The sequence below is a fragment of the Pungitius pungitius genome, chromosome 15 (genome assembly GCF_949316345.1).
Source record: "Pungitius pungitius chromosome 15, fPunPun2.1, whole genome shotgun sequence".
Lineage (NCBI taxonomy): Eukaryota > Metazoa > Chordata > Actinopteri > Perciformes > Gasterosteidae > Pungitius > Pungitius pungitius.
Genome location: NC_084914.1, coordinates 17,757,284 through 17,777,077, shown reverse-complemented (window position 1 = coordinate 17,777,077; position 19,794 = coordinate 17,757,284). Strand labels below are relative to the sequence as shown.

The window sequence follows — 19,794 nt, the reverse complement described above, 5'->3', positions numbered from 1 at the left end:
AGAATTCCTGCCTGTATCTATTTAAAGAGCGAGTTGTGGTCTCCTGGCTGCTTGAGGATACATATGATTAATCACTGCACCACATGGAGCTCCTAATATGGCCTCGTCAGAAGACCCGCCGCTGATTACACTCTGACCTGCCGATTTCTATATTGCTCTCAGCCTCTCATTAACCCCAATCCCCTCACGCCCCCCGAAAACATGCAGACACAATAACATTCCTGGGGCCTGAATGCTCCTCCATATTTGGCGGAGAGGGTTTGTTTATAAGGGGACCTCATGGTGACACCCCCAACAGGTCACCATTCTATCTCAAGGTAAGGTGCAGGCACAATGGCTCGCAATTCACCTCAAGCTCTTCTGGTGTCAGCTGCAGATGGTCTCATCATTTTCGATGATTTACTTCCACAGGACCAGCACACCTCATCTCCTTGGTCAGGATTAGTAAGGTAAGCATGTCTCAAAACCCCTAAAGTGCGTGATTGAAAAACGACATTTTACATTGTGAGGAGAGAAATGGAAAAAACACCAATAAATAAACAATGCAAAACGGACTGTATCTGCATATGCTGCGCTTCTACGCTGAAATTGAATCTTTTTTTCTGTAGACGGTGAAGGTGAAAAATGGGTGACGCGGTCATGAGAGAGTTCGGGCCTGCGGCCCCGTACCTGAGGAAGTCCGACAGGGAGCGCCTGGAGGCCCAGACCCGTACCTTCGACATGAAGAAGGAGTGCTTCGTACCTGACGTGGACGAAGAGTACGTGAAAGCTTCTATAACCAGCCGGGAGGGCGACAACGTCACTGCACAGACGGCAAAGGGAAAGGTCAGTGCGCCGCCCCGGGGGCAACTGGTCCCCCAGCTGATGCTCTGTTTTCACAGGAACATTTGTCCTGTGGCTGTGCAGAGGAACGATCTTTGAAGTCAGTTGGAAGCAGTACATTAACATCCACTCTCTCCATGTTCAGACTGTGACAGTGAAGGAGTGCGATGTACACCCTCAGAACCCGCCAAAGTTTGATAAAATTGAAGACATGGCGATGTTCACCTTCCTCCACGAGCCCGCCGTGCTGTTTAACCTCAAAGAGCGTTATGCAGCGTGGATGATCTACGTAAGTCTATATCCTTCAGCTGTCGTGCAATTAAAGCCCTATTGTAGCTCTCAAAACCATTCACTTCCTCAATTTGATTCTGACAGACCTACTCTGGGCTCTTCTGTGTGACCATCAACCCCTACAAGTGGCTGCCGGTCTACAACCAAGAGGTGGTTGTGGCCTATAGAGGAAAGAAGAGGACTGAAGCTCCTCCTCACATCTTCTCCATCTCAGACAATGCCTACCAGTACATGCTGACTGGTAATTCATCACAGCTACCGCGATGTCAGCAGGTGTTGAATCCTCACATCCTCAGTAATTCTTCCTTCTCTTTTCCAGACAGAGAAAATCAGTCAATTCTCATCACGTAAGTTGTGATTCCGTGTTACACAAGGATTGAGAATTACGCGTCGCTGTGGGAAACATTGTTTGTTTTAGCTTCTGTGCTGCAGTTTCTGCGGGGAACGTCTGTTGTGGTGTGTTTCTAAGTGAACAGTTGCGAATGCTGATGCCACCGTAGACTCGAGCAACTGAATATATTTATTACATTACATTGTAGTTTTATGAAATAGTCAACCAATAATCAGGGGTTATTCTGAGCCCGGCGCTCTGTGACATCCTTGACAACGACACACAAAGCACCCTAACCCTCTGAATGAGACACACCCAAGTGATCTCATCCATGCTATTATTAGATGGTCAGAGCAGGCACATGGATTTACTTAGTTATGTCCCTGACTTTAGTTTACTTACTTATATTTGTTTGAATAACGTTGAATGTCTGTTTCCTGATGACCGTGCATGGAAACGCGTCAGTGCGCGAAAAATTTGAATGACAACGAGTTGACGAGAGATATTCGGAGATGATGCGCTGTGTGTTGTGAACTTATCAAAGACATCTGTGCTTTCAGTGGAGAATCCGGTGCTGGGAAAACTGTCAACACCAAGAGAGTCATCCAGTACTTTGCCAGCATTGCAGCTGCAGGCGGCAAGAAGGACGCAGGCTCTGATAAGAAGGTTTTAATGCTGAGACATAGAACGTCACATTGAATCCTTTTCTTTTGATTAAACTAGATCGTCATTTCTTTTAGGGTACCCTGGAGGATCAAATCATTCAGGCTAACCCTGCTCTGGAGGCCTTCGGCAATGCCAAAACCATCCGGAATGACAACTCTTCTAGATTTGTAAGTTTCTGTCTGTTATAAAGATAAAAATGATACAACCAAATTTCATTTAGTAGCCCTCAGCCCACCAGCAAACAACAACAACAGTGCAGTGTGAACATTTGTTTCAAAAGTGCCAACAGACTGTAAAGTGTGATTGGAATTCATCAGCAGGGACCGCCTCAGGTCACAGTCCCATTAAATACCCCCCTTCTTTCATCATTTTAGGGGAAATTCATCCGAATCCATTTTGCAGCCAGTGGAAAGCTGGCCTCAGCTGATATTGAGACATGTAAATATGTCTTTTTATCTACTCTTTTCATATGGACCATTGAGGATGTTCATTGTCTTACATTATTTTACATTATGTCTTTACAGATCTGCTGGAAAAGTCTCGTGTCACCTTCCAGCTAAAGAATGAGAGAGATTACCACATCTTCTATCAGATTCTGTCTCAGAAGAAACCTGAGCTGCTTGGTATATGGAAACAAACTGGTTGGTGACGAGAAACATCCCAACGGGCACAGAGAGTCTCAACACTTGTTTGTTGATCCTCAGAGATGCTGCTCATCACCAACAACCCCTATGACTACGCCTTCATCTCCCAAGGAGAGACCACAGTAGCCTCCATCAACGACTCCGAGGAGCTGATCGCCACTGATGTGAGTGGTGATGATGATGATGCTTAAATGACTCATTAGTTAGAAAGCTGATAACAAAACAGCATGATAATGAATTGTGTTTACTTCTTATTAGTTGGGCCATAATTCATGTTATTGTATTTTTAGTTTGTTTTATCTTTGTGTTTATGAAACAATATATTTCAACATAGTTAATATATATATGTATATATATATATAAACTATGTAATAGACAATAAGAGTATATGTTAACGACTACAAAATGTTTTGTGAACATTTAAGTCATCTTTTGTATATCCTCTATAAACACAAAATAGACGGAGTGACCAAAAAATAATTTTTAACCATTATATATACCATTATACTATCAATTATAGTATTGATAGAGACATATTATTAGTAGTATTACACATAGTATTACACTGTCAATTTCAATAATGTTTCAATAGATAGCAATCAATTGAATACAAGTAAGAGACGGTTAAAATGCATTATAATCATCAGCTTTAGAACAATCATCTTTCTCTCAATGGCTCTGAACATGTTGAAGGCTTATAAATCATTATTATTATTGTTTTTGTTATGGTATTGTTTTAAATCATTACTATTAATTGAAGTTAAATGTACCATTGAACAAGTATTACTGTTTCTGGCTGATTCACATATATCGGATTGGATTCTGACTAATGTTATAATGGGGGATCATGGAGGCTCAGGGAGAAAAAAAAAACCTCGCCTGCCACTCATAGTGCAAAAAGGTAATGACATGAGTTATTATGAAGTTATCCTATGCTCCTCAACAGGATGCCTTTGACGTGCTGGGCTTCACTCAAGAAGAGAAGAACGGCATTTACAAGCTGACCGGTGCCATCATGCATCACGGCAACATGAAGTTCAAGAACAAGCAGCGCGAGGAGCAGGCGGAGGCTGATGGCACTGAAGGTGAGAGACGCTGTGTGATTGGGGACATGAAACATGCGGCAAGTTTTTAGTTTATTAATAAGGGATCATGCATTTTTTCAGGTGTTGACAAAGTTGCATACCTGATGGGCCTAAACTCTGCCGACCTCATCAAGGGTCTGTGTCACCCAAGAGTCAAAGTAGGCAATGAGTGGGTCACCAAAGGACAAAATGTCCAGCAGGTAACAATGAAACTTATTGTAAGGTGTTTGTCAAAGCAGAGGTCCCCAACCACCGCTCCGCGGACCAGTATCACTATTGGGCCACACCACATAAAGAATACAATTTTTTCTTTTGTCATTTGACTTTTTTTTCAGAAAAATGTCTTGTTTAGAAAATTGTCCGGATTCCCCCCTATATACGTGTCTCTTGACATATTTCCCAAGCGTCAACAAACGTTTTATTTCACATTTACAATTGTCCACTCCTCGCTGCGCACAGCGAAGGCAGTAGAGGTTGGGGACCCCTACCTTCAAGTACAATAGATACAGGAGGAAACACTGATTGTAAAGGTCTATTTACTCTAACGTTCTAAGGTTGGATTTTTCTTTAGGTGTACTATGCTGTTGGCGCACTCTCTAAATCAGTGTATGAGAAGATGTTTCTGTGGATGGTGGTGAGGATCAACCAATCGCTGGACACAAGGCAGCCCCGCCAGTACTTCATTGGCGTACTGGACATTGCAGGATTTGAAATCTTTGATGTGAGAAAGCAACTAATGTGATAAAATATATTATGCAGTCAAATGTATTTAATCATCTCCATCTTTTTCAATTTTATGCCGGTAAAACAAATGATGTATATAGAGTATGGATATGATAACTTATCAAAATGTTTGTCACATTTAATTTCAGTTCAACACCTTTGAGCAGCTGTGCATCAACTTCACCAATGAGAAGCTGCAACAGTTTTTCAACCACCACATGTTTGTGCTGGAGCAGGAAGAGTACAAGAAAGAGGGCATTGAATGGACTTTCATAGATTTTGGAATGGACTTGCAGGCCTGTATTGACCTGATAGAAAAGGTGAGAGACTTGACTATTCGATGTTTGGACCCATATGACGATTGGTTGATGTATTTCCTTCAAACCACTGGTGTCTCTGTCCCTTCAGCCCATGGGTATCATGTCCATCCTTGAAGAGGAGTGCATGTTCCCCAAAGCCTCTGATGCCACCTTTAAAGCAAAGCTCTATGACAACCATCTGGGCAAGTCTGGCAACTTCCAGAAGCCCAGAATTGTCAAAGGAAAACCAGAGGCTCATTTTGCCCTGATGCACTACGCTGGAACTGTTGACTATAATATCTTCAACTGGCTGGTGAAGAACAAAGACCCTCTGAATGAGACCGTTGTAGGACTCTACCAGAAGTCTAATCTTAAGTTGTTATCTTTCCTCTTTGTAAATTATTCTGCATCTGAAACAGGTAGGAATGAACTGTACATACTCCATTTGTCACAGTAAAATCTGCAAAATTGAACAGTTGATGGCTGAATCTGTTGATGAAATCGAATGCACTGTACACTGGTTCATTAGGTGAAGGGGGGAAGGGTGGCAAAGGAGGGGGCAGCAAGAAGAAGGGTTCGTCCTTCCAAACTGTGTCTGCCTTACACAGGGTAAGTGAAAACATAATACTACGGCCACTTCTTACGTAAAGCAATAAGACTTAATTCTAGATTGATAAGATATGGATCACAATATGTTGTTAAGCACAGGGTTTAATGACCTCCACAGGAGAACCTGCACAAGCTGATGACCAACTTGAGGTCCACTCACCCTCACTTTGTCCGCTGCATCATCCCCAATGAGACCAAGACTCCTGGGGCCATGGAGAACCCACTGGTGATGCATCAGCTGCGCTGTAATGGTGTGCTGGAAGGCATCAGGATCTGCAGAAAGGGCTTCCCCAACAGGATCCTCTATGGAGATTTCAAACAGAGGTATGATTGGATTTAAGTCAGTTAACCTTTCAAACAGGTATTTTTTTCCTACGCCCGTTTTCTTATTCATATTTTCACAATTTTCCGCTGTACTTTCTTGTTTTTTTCTTATTTCCTCCTTATATGTATATTGTACTCCCCGATCTAACCACCTTGTCGATTCTAACTTATCTGAAATGGTTGGTTATATACTTTAAATTCCCCAAAAAACTGTGAATGTAATTTACAGATTTTTACCTTCTATTTATCAGATATCGCATCTTGAATCCTGCTGCCATTCCTGATGGCCAGTTCATTGACAGCAAGAAGGGAGCTGAGAAACTTCTGGGGTCTCTGGATATTGATCACAATCAGTACAAGTTTGGGCACACAAAGGTAATTAATAAACGAGAAACATATAGCATTAAAGCATGACGGTCTTAGCGGCTAATTCCACACTGGTAAAACATAATGAGCCAAACAAAGTTGTCATACATCTAGAAATAACCTTTCCTATGCTGTGACATGAGCGTTTAGATGAAGCATTAAGTTGCATTTTACCCATTTACTCCACGCTGACCATTTCTGCTCCACTGTTCTTTTTAGTTGTTACTGCAAAACCTCAACTCAGTGAGTCCTCGACCTACCATCAGTGGGTTTAATTAACCGCAAGTTAGATGTAACCACCAGTAACATTGTTTTACGATGGCAGTAACAGTGTGTGTTGCATTGAACAAGGAACAACTTAAGTCGGACTTTACATTTCTAAGAGGAGCATATTTATTGCTACTCAAGGTATTCTTCAAGGCTGGTCTTCTCGGGACACTGGAGGAAATGAGGGATGACCGTTTGTCACTCATCATAACTGGAATCCAGGCGAGAGCGAGAGGCCTGCTTGCAAGAATGGAATTCAACAAGATTGTTGAGAGGAGGTCAGAGCAAACAGGAATTGAGCCTTAAAAAGACGGGGATACATAGTAATCCGTCAAGATTTTGTTTTGTGTAAGTGAGAGTAATTACTCTGATCTGATCTTCCGACAGAGATGCACTATTGGTGATTCAGTGGAACATCCGTGCTTTCATGGGGGTTAAGAATTGGCCCTGGATGAAGCTCTTCTTCAAGATCAAACCTCTGTTGCGATCTGCTGAGGCAGAAAAGGAGATGGCCAACATGAAAGAGGAATTCCTGAAGCTGAAGGAGGCATATGCCAAATCGGAGGCTCGTAGAAAGGAATTAGAGGAAAAAATGGTTTCTCTTCTCCAAGAGAAGAACGACCTGCAGCTCCATGTCCAGGCTGTGAGTCCAATGATATTATTATATTCTAATATCAAATATATAGTAAATAGCCTTACAGTATATGCAACACAATCTCATTTTTTCAATTTTCAATTCACTGGGTACCCCCTTTGACTTACCATATGAAGCATAATTTCAATCCAGGAGCAAGATAATCTTTGTGATGCTGAAGAAAGGTGTGAGGGGCTGATCAAGAACAAAATTCAGCTGGAGGCCAAAGCCAAAGAGCTGTCTGAGAGACTGGAGGATGAGGAGGAGATGAATGCAGAACTGACTGCTAAGAAGAGGAAGTTGGAGGACGAGTGCTGTGAGTTGAAGAAAGACATTGATGACCTGGAGTTAACACTGGCTAAAGTGGAGAAAGAGAAACATGCCACTGAGAACAAGGTAGAACACACACCAATCACTATAAAGTCTCCCAAATACCTTTTGTGTGGAAATCATCCCCTCCTCTCCTCCTCTGGACATAGGTGAAGAACCTGGTTGAAGAAATGGCTGCTTTGGATGAAATCATTGCCAAGTTGACCAAGGAAAAGAAGGCCTTACAGGAGGCTCATCAGCAAACGCTGGATGATCTGCAGAGTGAAGAAGACAAAGTCAACACTCTGACCAAGGCCAAAGCTAAGCTGGAGCAGCAAGTGGATGATGTAAGAATTCTCCTACGTATTATCGCAACCCTTTGTCTTGTCTTAATACCTTCTGCTCTTTGCGTATTGGTTACACAGTTGTACTTTCTTCAATAATATTGTCCAGCTTGAAGGCTCACTGGAACAAGAGAAGAAGATTCGCATGGATCTTGAGAGAGCTAAGAGAAAGCTGGAGGGGGACTTGAAGATGACCCAGGAGAGCTTAATGGACCTTGAGAATGACAAGCAGCAACTTGAAGAGCATCTAAAAAAGTAAGCAAAATATATCATCTGTAGGTACAGCCTGGATCTCATACAAGACACTATGCTGTACAGGTAAAAGCAGAACCGATGGCCAGTTGTTCTAACCCTACTGTATTTCATCACAGGAAAGATTTTGAAGTTAGCCAGCTTAACAACAGAATAGAAGATGAGCAAGCTATAACAATTCAGCTCCAAAAGAAACTGAAGGAGCTCCAGGTAATGGCTGATTATAATAATGGATGATGGTTCAATATTGGTAAAGCCATTGATGGTAACAGTGACCAAATAGTTTGACATTTACAGGCCCGCATTGAGGAGCTGGAGGAAGAGCTGGAGGCAGAGCGAGCTGCCCGGGCCAAGGTGGAGAAGCAGAGAGCAGACTTGGCCAGAGAGCTGGAGGAGATCAGTGAGAGGCTGGAGGAGGCTGGTGGAGCAACATCCGCCCAGATTGAGATGAACAAGAAGAGGGAGGCCGAGTTCCAGAAACTGCGCAGAGACCTGGAAGAGGCCACTCTGCAGCATGAAGCCACTGCTGCCACACTCAGGAAGAAACAAGCCGACAGTGTGGCGGAACTGGGAGAGCAGATTGACAACCTGCAGAGAGTTAAGCAGAAACTGGAGAAGGAGAAGAGTGAGCTCAGACTGGAGCTGGACGACGTGATCTCCACTATGGAACACATTGTGAAGACAAAGGTTGGCTCAACTCATTCCTTGCTAAAGTTAAAATTGTACAGATATTGGCTATAACTTGTGGTACAAAGGTATTTAAACGTTTTTTGTGAAATATAGACAAATCTAGAGAAGTCATGCCGGACTCTGGAAGATCAGATGAATGAATACAAGACTAAATTTGAAGAGGCCCAACGCTGGATCAATGACTTCAATATGCAGAAAGCGAAACTTCAAACGGAAAATGGTATCTTTTTTATATGCTCCCTGTATAGCTTTATACCATTTTCATGAAATACAATTTTTTTCACGGTTCCGCAAAGAAAAAATGGTTGGTTGGGACACTGACAATATGATTTTGCCTTTGTTGTGACAAGGTGAGCTCACGAGGCAGCTGGAAGAAAAGGAATCCCTGGTGTCTCAACTGACCAGAGGGAAAATGTCCTACACTCAACAGGTTGAAGACCTAAAGCGACAACTGGAGGAGGAAACCAAGGTGTGATAAAGTTTCAGTACGCAGCAACCAGAGGAAATGTACTTGTACAGTGTTACTACTCATATGGTTTGGTTCTGACAGGCAAAGACCGCCCTGGCCCATGCAGTGCAGTCGGCCCGCCACGACTGTGACCTGCTCAGGGAGCAGTATGAGGAGGAGCAGGAGGCCAAGGCTGAACTGCAGCGGTCCATGTCCAAGGCCAACTCTGAGGTGGCTCAGTGGAGAACTAAGTACGAAACAGATGCCATCCAGAGAACAGAGGAACTGGAGGAGGCCAAGTAAGACAGTTTAACATACAAATTTCATCATTCGAATTACAATTCCTAAAGAGACATTTTACCTTGTCTAGCAGATCAGCTTTTTGTTTGTGTTATGTTCATACTCAAATGTAAGACGAACAAAAAGTTTGTCTGTTGGATGACTGAGCAACGAGTCATATTAGTTGATGTCATAACAAAGGATCCAGGCAATCACAAGTGAAGGGCGTTGAACGATTCGAATGGTTGATTTCTAAAGGAAGAAGCTGGCTCAGCGTCTGCAGGATGCTGAGGAGGCTGTTGAAGCAGTGAATGCTAAGTGTTCGTCCCTGGAGAAGACCAAACACAGGCTGCAGAATGAGATTGAAGATCTCATGGTGGATGTGGAGAGGTCTAATGCTGCTGCTGCTGTTCTTGACAAGAAGCAAAGAAATTTCGACAAGGTGAAATACTGCTTAGTGTTTTCTGTAAATGCTGCCATCTTTAACTCTTTTTAAAATAAGAGCCAACTCTGCAACTCTTCCATCTGGTGCACACACACTTATTGCTGCCCTTACTACCCACTGTAGGTTCTGTCTGAGTGGAAGCAGAAGAATGAAGAGTCACAGTGTGAGCTAGAGAGCTCCCAAAAGGAGGCGCGGGCTCTGAGCACTGAGCTCTTCAAGCTGAAGAACTCCTACGAGGAGTCTTTGGATCACCTGGAGACCATGAAGAGAGAGAACAAGAACTTACAGGGTAAGCTCTGCTGCTAGGGTTTATCTCTGAGTTTCTACTGTCATACTTAAGGATGACCTTTGATGTAAAGCCACCTTAAATGGCTGCATTGCATTCCACAGAGGAGATTTCCGACATCACTGAGCAACTTGGTGAAAGTGGAAAGAGCATCCATGAACTGGAGAAATTACGAAAACAGCTGGAGCAGGAGAAAAGTGAGATCCAGTCTGCTCTTGAGGAAGCGGAGGTACAGGTCCTCTGAATGAACAGTTCTCAAGGTCAAACTGTCATCTATCAACTGCAATGTATAACTCTGCCCCCTGTCAACCAGGCCTCCTTGGAGCATGAAGAAGGTAAGATTTTAAGAGCCCAGTTGGAGTTCAATCAAATCAAAGCTGAGATTGAACGCAAGCTAGCTGAGAAAGACGAGGAGATGGAGCAGAACAAGAGGAACCTGCAGAGGACCATCGACACCCTGCAGAGCTCTCTTGAGGCAGAATGTCGCAGTAGGAATGAGGCTCTCCGTTTGAAGAAGAAGATGGAGGGAGACCTCAATGAGATGGAGATCCAGCTGAGCCAATCCAACAGGCAGGCAGCAGAAGCCCAGAAACAACTCAAGGCCGTTCACGCACATCTGAAGGTAAACCAGCGAAGGAAAGGTGCACTGCCTTAGTTTTAAATTCAAACGTATTCTTAATATTCATGTTGTTGATGTCACCCTGTAAAGGACTGCCAGATCCAGCTGGATGAGGCTGTTCGAGCCAACGATGATCTCAAAGAGAATAATGCCATGGTTGAAAGACGCAACAACTTGCTTCAGGCCGAGCTGGAGGAGCTCAGAGCTGCTCTGGAGCAAACGGAGAGAGGGCGCAAACTGGCTGAGCAAGAGCTGCTGGACGTTAGTGAAAGGGTGCAGCTACTGCACTCACAGGTACCGTGCAATGGAAAATTGAAGAAACCACAGAATAAATTAATGGCATTATTATTTCTAACTGCAGTAACCATCTTTCAATTATCACAGAACACTGGCCTTATAAACCAGAAGAAGAAACTTGAGGTTGATGCTTCTCAGCTTCAAAGTGAAGTGGAGGAAGCTGTGCAGGAGTGCAGAAATGCTGAAGAGAAGGCCAAGAAGGCCATCACGGATGCTGCCATGATGGCCGAGGAGCTGAAGAAGGAGCAGGACACCAGCGCTCACCTGGAGCGCATGAAGAAGAACATGGAGCAGACCATCAAAGACCTGCAGCACCGTCTGGATGAAGCAGAACAGATCGCCTTGAAGGGAGGCAAGAAGCAGGTGCAGAAGCTCGAGGCCAGGGTAAGAGAAACTTGCTAAGCATACACATTATACACACTTTGGAAAGAAGAGTTGTGGAACGAATACATCCGGTTTGGAAATCTGTGTCGCTGTGCACGAAACGCTTCGGTGACTCTTGGAAAATGTGTCAAGAGCGCATGTATTTGGGAGAGAATCTGGTTATTATTTCAAAATAAAATATTCTTCCCAAAAATATTCAAATGAAATGAATTTGAAGGAAATTACAGCCTGACAATTTTTACTGAGGATAATTGTGAATTTCCAATGTGTGGTTTACTGATGTTTTTCAGGTGAGGGATCTGGAGGGTGAGGTGGAATCCGAGCAGAAGAAGAGCGGTGAAGCTGTGAAGGGAATCCGTAAATATGAGAGACGCATCAAAGAGCTCACATACCAGGTGATTTCATTACAACACCTTATTCTGAACATGCTCTATATTCTCCTTTTCAAACTAAGAGTCTTTTACCTATACCTCCCATTCATACAGACGGATGAGGACCGAAAGAACATGGTGCGTCTGCAGGATCTGGTCGACAAACTGCAGCTGAAAGTCAAAGCCTATAAGAGGGCTGCTGAGGAGGCTGTAAGTGCGAGCGGTGTGCTCACGGTCTAGACACAGTTTCTTTGTTCATACAGAACCACTCCCCCGGATTTCATACATGCTAAGATATTGTTAAAACGCCTGTTGTCGTTGTAGTAACCTCTCAGACCCTGTAATGTTGTGTATAGCTGAAATTCTAACTCTAATCCAACTGGGGAGCATGCAGCCCCAGGTTCATTGCATTCTGGGTAGTTTATTGTGGCCTTTGTTTTTTCGTTAATTCCTGCAGGAAGAGCAGGCCAATACTAATCTGGGCAAGTTCCGCAAACTGCAGCACGAGCTGGACGAGGCTGAAGAGCGAGCTGATATCGCAGAGTCTCAGGTCAACAAGCTGCGTGCCAAGACCCGAGATGTGGGCTCGAAGGTGAGAAACCAACGCACTTCATGTACTCTCCTACTGCCTTCAACCTACTGCACTCAACTCTTCAATCATCCATTGAAGTTTAGAATCCATTAACGCTTTGTTTTAACCACTTTGTATTAGTTATTACAAAACGTTCAAAATATAGTAGGAGTAAATCAACCAAACCAATATTCATAGAGATCTATTTCATTTAACAAAGATGGATGTAAACTAAATACTATATATATACTGTACACAGTATTTTTATCCCTACAGTAGTATATACAGTCACCATTCAGTTATAATCAACCCTCAACCACTATTGGACTTGTGTTCACAGCCCTTTTCATGATTTTGAATCGGCAGGATATAAAGCTTTATATAAAGATTGTCTCTTTTTAAAAAGTGTAGCTCTCCTCCACATTCATTCAGTGTTACAACGTTTAGATCCTTCCGATCCCACAAATTATACATTTATACTTGAGCATTTCAAATGATTTTTTCCAAGTCAACATAGAGTAAAGGACTGAGAATAAAATAAACCTTGTAAGATCTTAAAGTTACCTTTGGTAGCACTTGTTGGGTCTTGTTGCTCCACTGTCACTGATCCGGTTGTCTTTTAAAATCCTCCCTCACAGAAAGGTCTAGATGAGGAGTGAAGCGCTCAGAAGACCGTACGGCTCTCCTGTGATCCCCTTTTGTCTTCAAAGTAATTCTGTAGAATAAAACACGTGCAATCAAATGAACTTGTACAGTGCTCATTCACTTCAGAATTCTTCACGTTAGCGTGTCACATCTGGTGTATGTTAAATTCCCCGGCTTTCACTATCAAAAATGTTCACTTCCTGTGGCACGAGGGTCACAAATGGGTTAGATTTACTAAAGGTCACTCCTGCCACCTTGTGCTGACGCTCTGAACTGACTTTCTTTAGTTGTAGAGAGGTTGGGAAGGTTTTTTTTTATCTTTATAGGTTCATAAACTCATGAATACATTATACTTAAGGTTGACATTGTAGCTGTTCAATTAATATTACGGTTGAGTTCGAGAATTAGAGATTTGGAGAATTTCCTCATGCTCATGTAACATCACTCTCTCTCTGATGACATCACTGTGTGTGTGTTGGGGTTCTGATCATACTGGGCTCAAATGTTCACTGGATACAGTTTGATTTGTTGATTTGTTTGCTTCGTGTCGTAGTGGCATCACAATCATCAGACGTATTTCTTTTGAACTTCCCATGAGGAGAATACACACTCCAGAGTGTTTCCATCCCTGAGCATGAAACAAACCATGTGACTCGTGTACTGATCCGATTGTTCCTTTGTCACATCTTTTCTTTGAATCCAAATGTTAGAGGTCCAGGGCCCGGATGCACCGCTCACTGGGTTTGGTTTGCCGACTCGTCTGAGACTCGGGATGAATGACGCCCCAGGATCGGTTTGAATATATTCTTCGTGTCACAAAAACACACTTCTTTCACTTACAAAATCAAGCCAGGTTTAGATCACATGGTTTGGTGATGAATGTACGCCCAGAAAAGAGAACAGGTGAAAACCATAACAAATGCCAAATAACATAATATATGATATGATCTTAGAATATATGATATATAATATTTTATATTATTTAAATACGACACACTAGAATATTACAGTGAATTACATACAATTATAATAATTAAAACTCCTACTGGGTAGCAACCTGTTATTGTGGTTGTGGTTAAAACAATGAGTTGGTTCATTTTCATTCTGACAGAAACCAATTGAATCCAGAAATGAGAGAAATGGCTGTCGACATCCACATAAGACAAAATATATCCACATGGTGGTCAGATATTAGTTAATTTACTAAAACAGCTTTAGAGCTCAGAGATCTAATATTCAAAAGTCCCCCTTTAATTCTCCTAGTTTGTTGCACAGTTGTATTATTACTTTTAACTTTGACTAAGTTATTGAATATAACTCCTCGGTTGTTTACCTTTGATTTAAATAACGGTGTCCGTGGGGCAGAAACAGTTTCTATAGAGTTAATTACGCTGAGTGAAGCGCAGAGAAGTGTGTAAGACTCTGCTTCCTGGTCTGAACTCTGGGTCATGGAATAAGTCCACTAAGAAACTTTAGTGACTTCCGAGTGACGTGACGTAACCGGGACTCATTACCATTGCCACGATGAGTTACTGTACATAATCCTACCTACTTTACCACAATGTGTGTCCGTGAGCACGCATGTGATTTGTCATTCCAGAAGCTAAATATAATAATTCTAGATAAACTGAGTTTTGTCTCAGTATTCTTTCATGTGTTGTTTATGTCCACAATGCATTCTTTCAAAAAATGATTCACCATTTAAGATACTTAACCTAAAAATAGTGTTATAGTTTGTCACACAAAACTTGCATTTATATAAAATGCCATAATGTCAGTAGTATCGTTTGTTCCTCAGATCTAGGTGCATTAAACCAATATTTGTAGTATGTAGATTTAGTCCGTTGACCCGTTACCCATTTTGACCTTTATTTTTTGATTTGAATGACACACCTTATAGAGCAGAGATGAAATAACACAAATGCAACACTGAAGGATATTTTGCTCATATTTTTAATTTCATGATTAATATTCACATCACTGGTTAACAATGAATCACAAGAAACATCTCTTTCATACCAAATATTCAGAATTGAAAGGGGTGGGGTAGGGTGGGGGGGGGGGGGGGGGATTTCTATCTAACAGGACAGATGCCCCTGACAAGATTGTTTGTTGTCTCCTGCATGCTCTTGCTACCATGTTGTGTCCTACAGAATGCACAAACCACAGTGGTTCCACTCAACGGCACTGAAAAGCACGCGTTTTGCTTCTTTTCCTTCGTAATGAGATTACAAATCTGCTCATGTTGCTAATGCTGCTGACAAAGTACAGCAGGTCATTATCAGATGTTGCCTCATCGATAAAACGAACGTATACGTAATGTAACCATTTCACAGTTACGTTTCAGGCAACTGGCAGCTATTTAAAGGTATGGTTCAGGCTCAAATTGATTTATTCTATGCTTTTGTATTTTAATTTCCCATAATCCCATAATTCATCCCACGTTGGTAGGTACGCAGGAGCTGTCTAATACACAACGTTACATTCTACCACATGCCAAAAGACTAAGTCTGGTTAGTGTAAGGGGGGGTGTGCGTCAGGTGTTACATGTACAGCCGCTGCTTTGTTCTCCTTTTCCAATGAAGCCACTCGGTTTCCTTGGTGACTCTTGCTGTTTGTTCTGAAGCCCGACACACGCACACTGCCTCCCTTCCTGCCCGCCCATTTGGATCCGGGCAAATAGTGTATTCTGTTTGTGATCCACCACCTTCCAAAAACACAACAGAGACAAACCTCATACCCGAACATCTTGCACCTTTGATACATTTTTTTAAACATTCTTGAGACTTCGGCAGCCCTTGAGACTGTGAAACCTCTTGGGCTTTTCACTCTTATAATACCATTATTAGGTTCAAAGCTCACCTGTCAGCATTTACAACATCCTGCTAAGAAGTACGATTAAAAAAAGAATAATTAGAGTTCATCGTGAAGTGATTAAAACATGGGGGGGACTATTTACAGGGGGCAGTGTGACATACTAGTGGTGCTCAAGCGCTACAATTGGGGGGTTGAGCAGTTGTGAACAGAGTTTCGAAGGAATCTGGTTATTTCCTTTTGTCCGAGCTGCAAAGTTAACTGTATTTCACAAATCGAATCACATCATGTCCTCTATGATTATATCAAATATGAACTTTCATTAAGGGATGAGGGGGCAGCCGCTTGTCGTCTCTTCACAATACACTGATAGCGTTCTGCTTTGGGATCGATGAAAGGTCAGGTGAGAATAAATGTTCTCACACTGAAGATTCTCTGTCAAGTGCTTAAAGACATTGACCATTTCCTGTCCTGGTAACTTATAAAGGCACAGAGGCCCCTTCAAAAGGAGCAACCTGCTTTTTTCAAAATTACACATATTTGGGAAATCTAAACTCTCTGTTGAATCTGCAATGCCTTCTTAAATCCCATTGAACAAAATGTGACCCTTGATTAAAAAAAACTATAAAATGGAGATTCATAAAATCATTCTCATCTATCAATAGTAGCTGTCTATTCAGAATTCTATGAGCAGCATTACGACATCACCTGTTCTGCTGGTCAAGTACGAATGTTGGATGGTTTTCTTTAAAAGCGCTGCATTGATTGATAACTTTATTTTTGTGCTGTGCACATAATGTGCTGAACACTCATGGGTTTATAAGAGCCAAGAAATACCGAAACACCAAGTGAGGCTGCTGCAAGGCTGAGTCTGGCTCCTTAAACTGGCGATAAACTGAAACGTCTGCAGCTCGGTCAGAAAGTAATAACCAGTGAATGTTGAGAGGAACCGGAGGGCTGATCGCTAAAAGTTAAGGCCAAAAGCACAACATCCATGACCAGTGTTCCGCGAAAATCCACTAAGCCGACCAGTGCAAAGTCAACGTGCACATCGCTCATCGCGTCACATGGCAACAAACGTTAAGCTTCCAACACACATTAAGACTACCACGTGTTCCTCTGTTACACACTGACCAAAGTTCTCTCATTCCTTCTGTTCTTCCATTCCTGGCTTCCACAGGGAACAGGACAATACGATACGTGCTTTTAGTTTATCCACTCTTTGATCACCTGCTCTTTGATTATCATGACTTACTATAACTACCCAAACTGCTCTGCTCCCTAAAGCACACAGTACAGTATACCGCTGACCATGTTGTACCACTTTTACATCACTTCAGTGCATCAAGAACTGAACAAGACAGTGTTCAAAGTGCGCAAGACGTTTGTAGTTTTAAGGGCAACTGTACATAATTAAATAAAGTGATTCCAGAGAACGTGATATGGAGTGGCCGTCAATGGCCTGAAGCTTTTCCTAATGGGAATGAAGGGTTTTCTCAGTCGACCTTTACTAAGTCTCAGAGCCAGACTATCAGTGTTCTAGAGGCCGAGCAGCGCTCTCTACAGGATAGATGCAGTAGTAACACGTCACACATCTGACAACTACGGCTGCAACCCACCAACACGTCACAATTCCACAGCACAATGCATAGAATAAAGCCAGCAGGGGGGCCCTTCCCTGTGAACATTAGCTGCTATAGTTATGAATCTGCCGTGACTCAATGACGCAATGCTTTTGGTCTGTAAATCAGTCACATCAGAGTGACCCTTTTAATGATACATTGCTGCTATAGTCTGCTTTAAAAGTATGAATTTGTTGGCTGGATTGACCTCTGCGAACCGGCGGATGGCCCCTGCTGCAGTATTCACAGTCCCTTGGTTTGTCCTTTTCTGGGATACTGCTGCGTTCATGGCAATTTGGGGCTGTGCAGTCCTTCCGGTTCAGTTAAATGTATAATTCAAATTCTTTTTAAATGTCCAGTTTTATTCCGCACTAAACAAAGAAATGGATGGAAAAAAATGTTTATGTTTAAAAAATGCATCTAAAAAGCTTTTCACTTCTATGTATTCACGCTACAAGTGGGTAAACTATGCGATATGGACCTTAAACATGATCATCCGTCCCTGTGGAGTGATCGATCACCTGTCAGTCACTAAAAAGTAGCAATGAAAGTGCCAACTTCAGACTTGCCATGAATGTAACATGATTCCCTTGTAAATGACACTCTGTCTCCGTCCTGTGTGTGCCGTGCGTAACGGGGGAATGAACCACGAGGCGAGGAAGAGCACGAGAAGGAGGCTGAGCCCATGATCGCAACGTCAGACAAGGACCACGTGGGAATCCTCGTCGTTTTCTATGTACGGAGCAGCAAAAACACGATGTAGAGTGGCGCTTCCACTAGGAAAATGCTGCTATCTTTAGGATGCTTTTTGTGTGTATACAATAACATGTGTGTACATGTGCAGATTTCAGTTGTGTGTGGGGGCACACACACTAATAAGCAAGTGTGGGCTTTCCCATAAGTACTGTATCTGTGCTTGTGGGTCTCACACAGAGGATTCTAAGACGCACCAGCTGGTGGAAGGACTCAAGAGAACCCTGACCCTCTCCACTGGGGTTGAACCATATGACCAGGAAGTAACACAAGCTCTAGAGAAAGACAGCCGCACATCAACTGTGAGCGCTTGACTCACCTGGAGGGAACTCTGCCGTGGGACAGAAGGATGCGTGAGAGGTTTGGGCTCAAGACATCAGAAATAGTCTTTCTAGAAGAAGACTAAACGTGAGAGCATGACCTTAGTAGATTGTGGACTTGTGCTTCGACCACGTGACCAGGACTGATCTAAATCAACGTGCTACACGTTGAGCATTGTGCCGTCACACTCAATATCCCCCGAGGTGGTAGGTAATCTACTGTGGGAACCCTGATGTGTTACTAAATATCCACGACATGTGGAGCTTATTGGGGTTTAAAAATATGCTGCAGTTATAAATGAGACCGCAGATAGGAATACGCAGGCCTCGTAAGTCACGAAAGCATGCTTCTATTAACTTGGTATTGTGTGGTTTACTCCTCAACAGCAAGCTAGTGTGGCACAGTTTGCTGAGCACTAACCCGCAGGCCAGATCTCTGCTCAGATCGCATCCATTGCCACAACATCAGATCTTGCCATGTCTTGTTGCCTGACGTGAACGATGCCTTTGCCCAGCAGTGATGGCGATGCGGTCCGCAGCCACATTCAGTATTAGTGTGCCTTGACTTTCTGGGTTGACCTAAAGGTATAGCAGCTAGCAGTTGAACTCCAAAACACCTGTTACTGGTGAAGGTTAAGAAGCATTGAGACAAGCTGATGAAATGATCCCAAGAAATACAACGGTAGATAATGTTTGATGCTTGAGGCTGTAGAATTCCCTAAAATGTGACAACGTACATTGCTGTAGATATAGATTTGGAAATAACTGGTGTCTGGCTTAGAGGCTAAAATCTGTTGATTTAAACATGGACTAAGAATGGAGAATTGAGGATCAAAGACATTTTGAAGTGTGAAGGCCTGTAGGACAATAGATCTGCTTTTGACTCATAGGTGAAAATATTCTAAGACTAGCTATTTCCAATATACTTCCATTAGACTAGAATAGTGGTTTATTGTGTTGGTGTTGTCTTCTAAATCAGTGTTTATTAGGAGATTTTGATCAGCTGACAAGCTGGCAGAGCCCCACACACAGAAACACAGACAAACAGGAAGGGTAGGTGGGGCCAAAGGTCAACCATTGACAGGTGTTGATAGCAGGAAGTCAGCAGGTGGGACCCCGTTACAAACACAGAGAGGGGATCGGTTGGTTCGGTGCCGTGGTGGGTGAGATGAGGGGCGGAGCCAAGGGGAGGTGTCTGTGCCGCGGTAGGTTGGTTGGTCTGTCGATGTGCCATGCGTGTCCTGCCAAAATCTACCGGTCACTTCGACTCAATCTGTTGGAAAG

The 19,794-nt window shown here is 42.9% G+C and overlaps 2 protein-coding genes across 3 annotated transcripts in view; one reads left to right on the top strand and one right to left on the bottom strand.

Annotated features, from left to right (window-relative positions):
• The first annotated feature begins 302 nt into the window (after nucleotides 1-302).
• Nucleotides 303-13,124, top strand: LOC119209914 (myosin-7). Of its 2 annotated transcripts, XM_037459553.2 has the most exons (39): nucleotides 303-317; nucleotides 412-449; nucleotides 609-825; nucleotides 968-1,111; nucleotides 1,198-1,354; nucleotides 1,433-1,460; nucleotides 2,005-2,110; nucleotides 2,185-2,277; nucleotides 2,485-2,548; nucleotides 2,635-2,733; nucleotides 2,815-2,918; nucleotides 3,701-3,839; nucleotides 3,921-4,039; nucleotides 4,411-4,560; nucleotides 4,712-4,882; nucleotides 4,971-5,280; nucleotides 5,391-5,470; nucleotides 5,589-5,794; nucleotides 6,046-6,169; nucleotides 6,569-6,705; nucleotides 6,815-7,070; nucleotides 7,215-7,457; nucleotides 7,541-7,717; nucleotides 7,824-7,969; nucleotides 8,086-8,176; nucleotides 8,264-8,653; nucleotides 8,750-8,876; nucleotides 9,007-9,125; nucleotides 9,207-9,403; nucleotides 9,642-9,825; nucleotides 9,952-10,117; nucleotides 10,219-10,343; nucleotides 10,428-10,736; nucleotides 10,824-11,027; nucleotides 11,118-11,414; nucleotides 11,705-11,809; nucleotides 11,900-11,995; nucleotides 12,243-12,377; nucleotides 12,995-13,123. In XM_037459553.2, exons 3-39 carry the CDS (start codon nucleotides 625-627, stop codon nucleotides 13,013-13,015), a joined length of 5,820 nt encoding a protein of 1,939 aa, XP_037315450.2. In that variant the 5' UTR covers nucleotides 303-317; nucleotides 412-449; nucleotides 609-624; the 3' UTR covers nucleotides 13,016-13,123. The 2 variants fall into 2 exon arrangements, with proteins under 2 accessions (XP_037315450.2, XP_062413937.1); XM_062557953.1 differs by having other exon boundaries at nucleotides 11,705-11,995; nucleotides 12,995-13,124.
• Nucleotides 13,125-19,736: 6,612 nt separating this feature from the next.
• Nucleotides 19,737-19,794, bottom strand: part of LOC119209932 (microtubule-associated protein 4-like) — a 79,895-nt gene continuing 79,837 nt past the window's right edge. The window contains exon 17 of the mRNA XM_037459582.2: nucleotides 19,737-19,783. Coding sequence (XP_037315479.2) covers nucleotides 19,779-19,783 — 5 coding nt within the window. The 3' untranslated portion in view covers nucleotides 19,737-19,778. The remainder of the gene's footprint in view (nucleotides 19,784-19,794) is intronic.

What these genes read in the sequence shown, in the direction of transcription:
- LOC119209914 (XM_062557953.1), top strand. Translation starts at nt 625, where the DNA reads ATGGGTGACGCGGTCATGAGAGAGTTCGGGCCTGCGGCCCCGTACCTG. An exon ending in CACAGACGGCAAAGGGAAAG is followed by an intron (nt 826 to 967) that starts GTCAGTGCGCCG and finishes CTCCATGTTCAG; the next exon opens with ACTGTGACAGTGAAGGAGTG. An exon ending in CTTGAAGAGCATCTAAAAAA is followed by an intron (nt 7,970 to 8,085) that starts GTAAGCAAAATA and finishes ATTTCATCACAG; the next exon opens with GAAAGATTTTGAAGTTAGCC.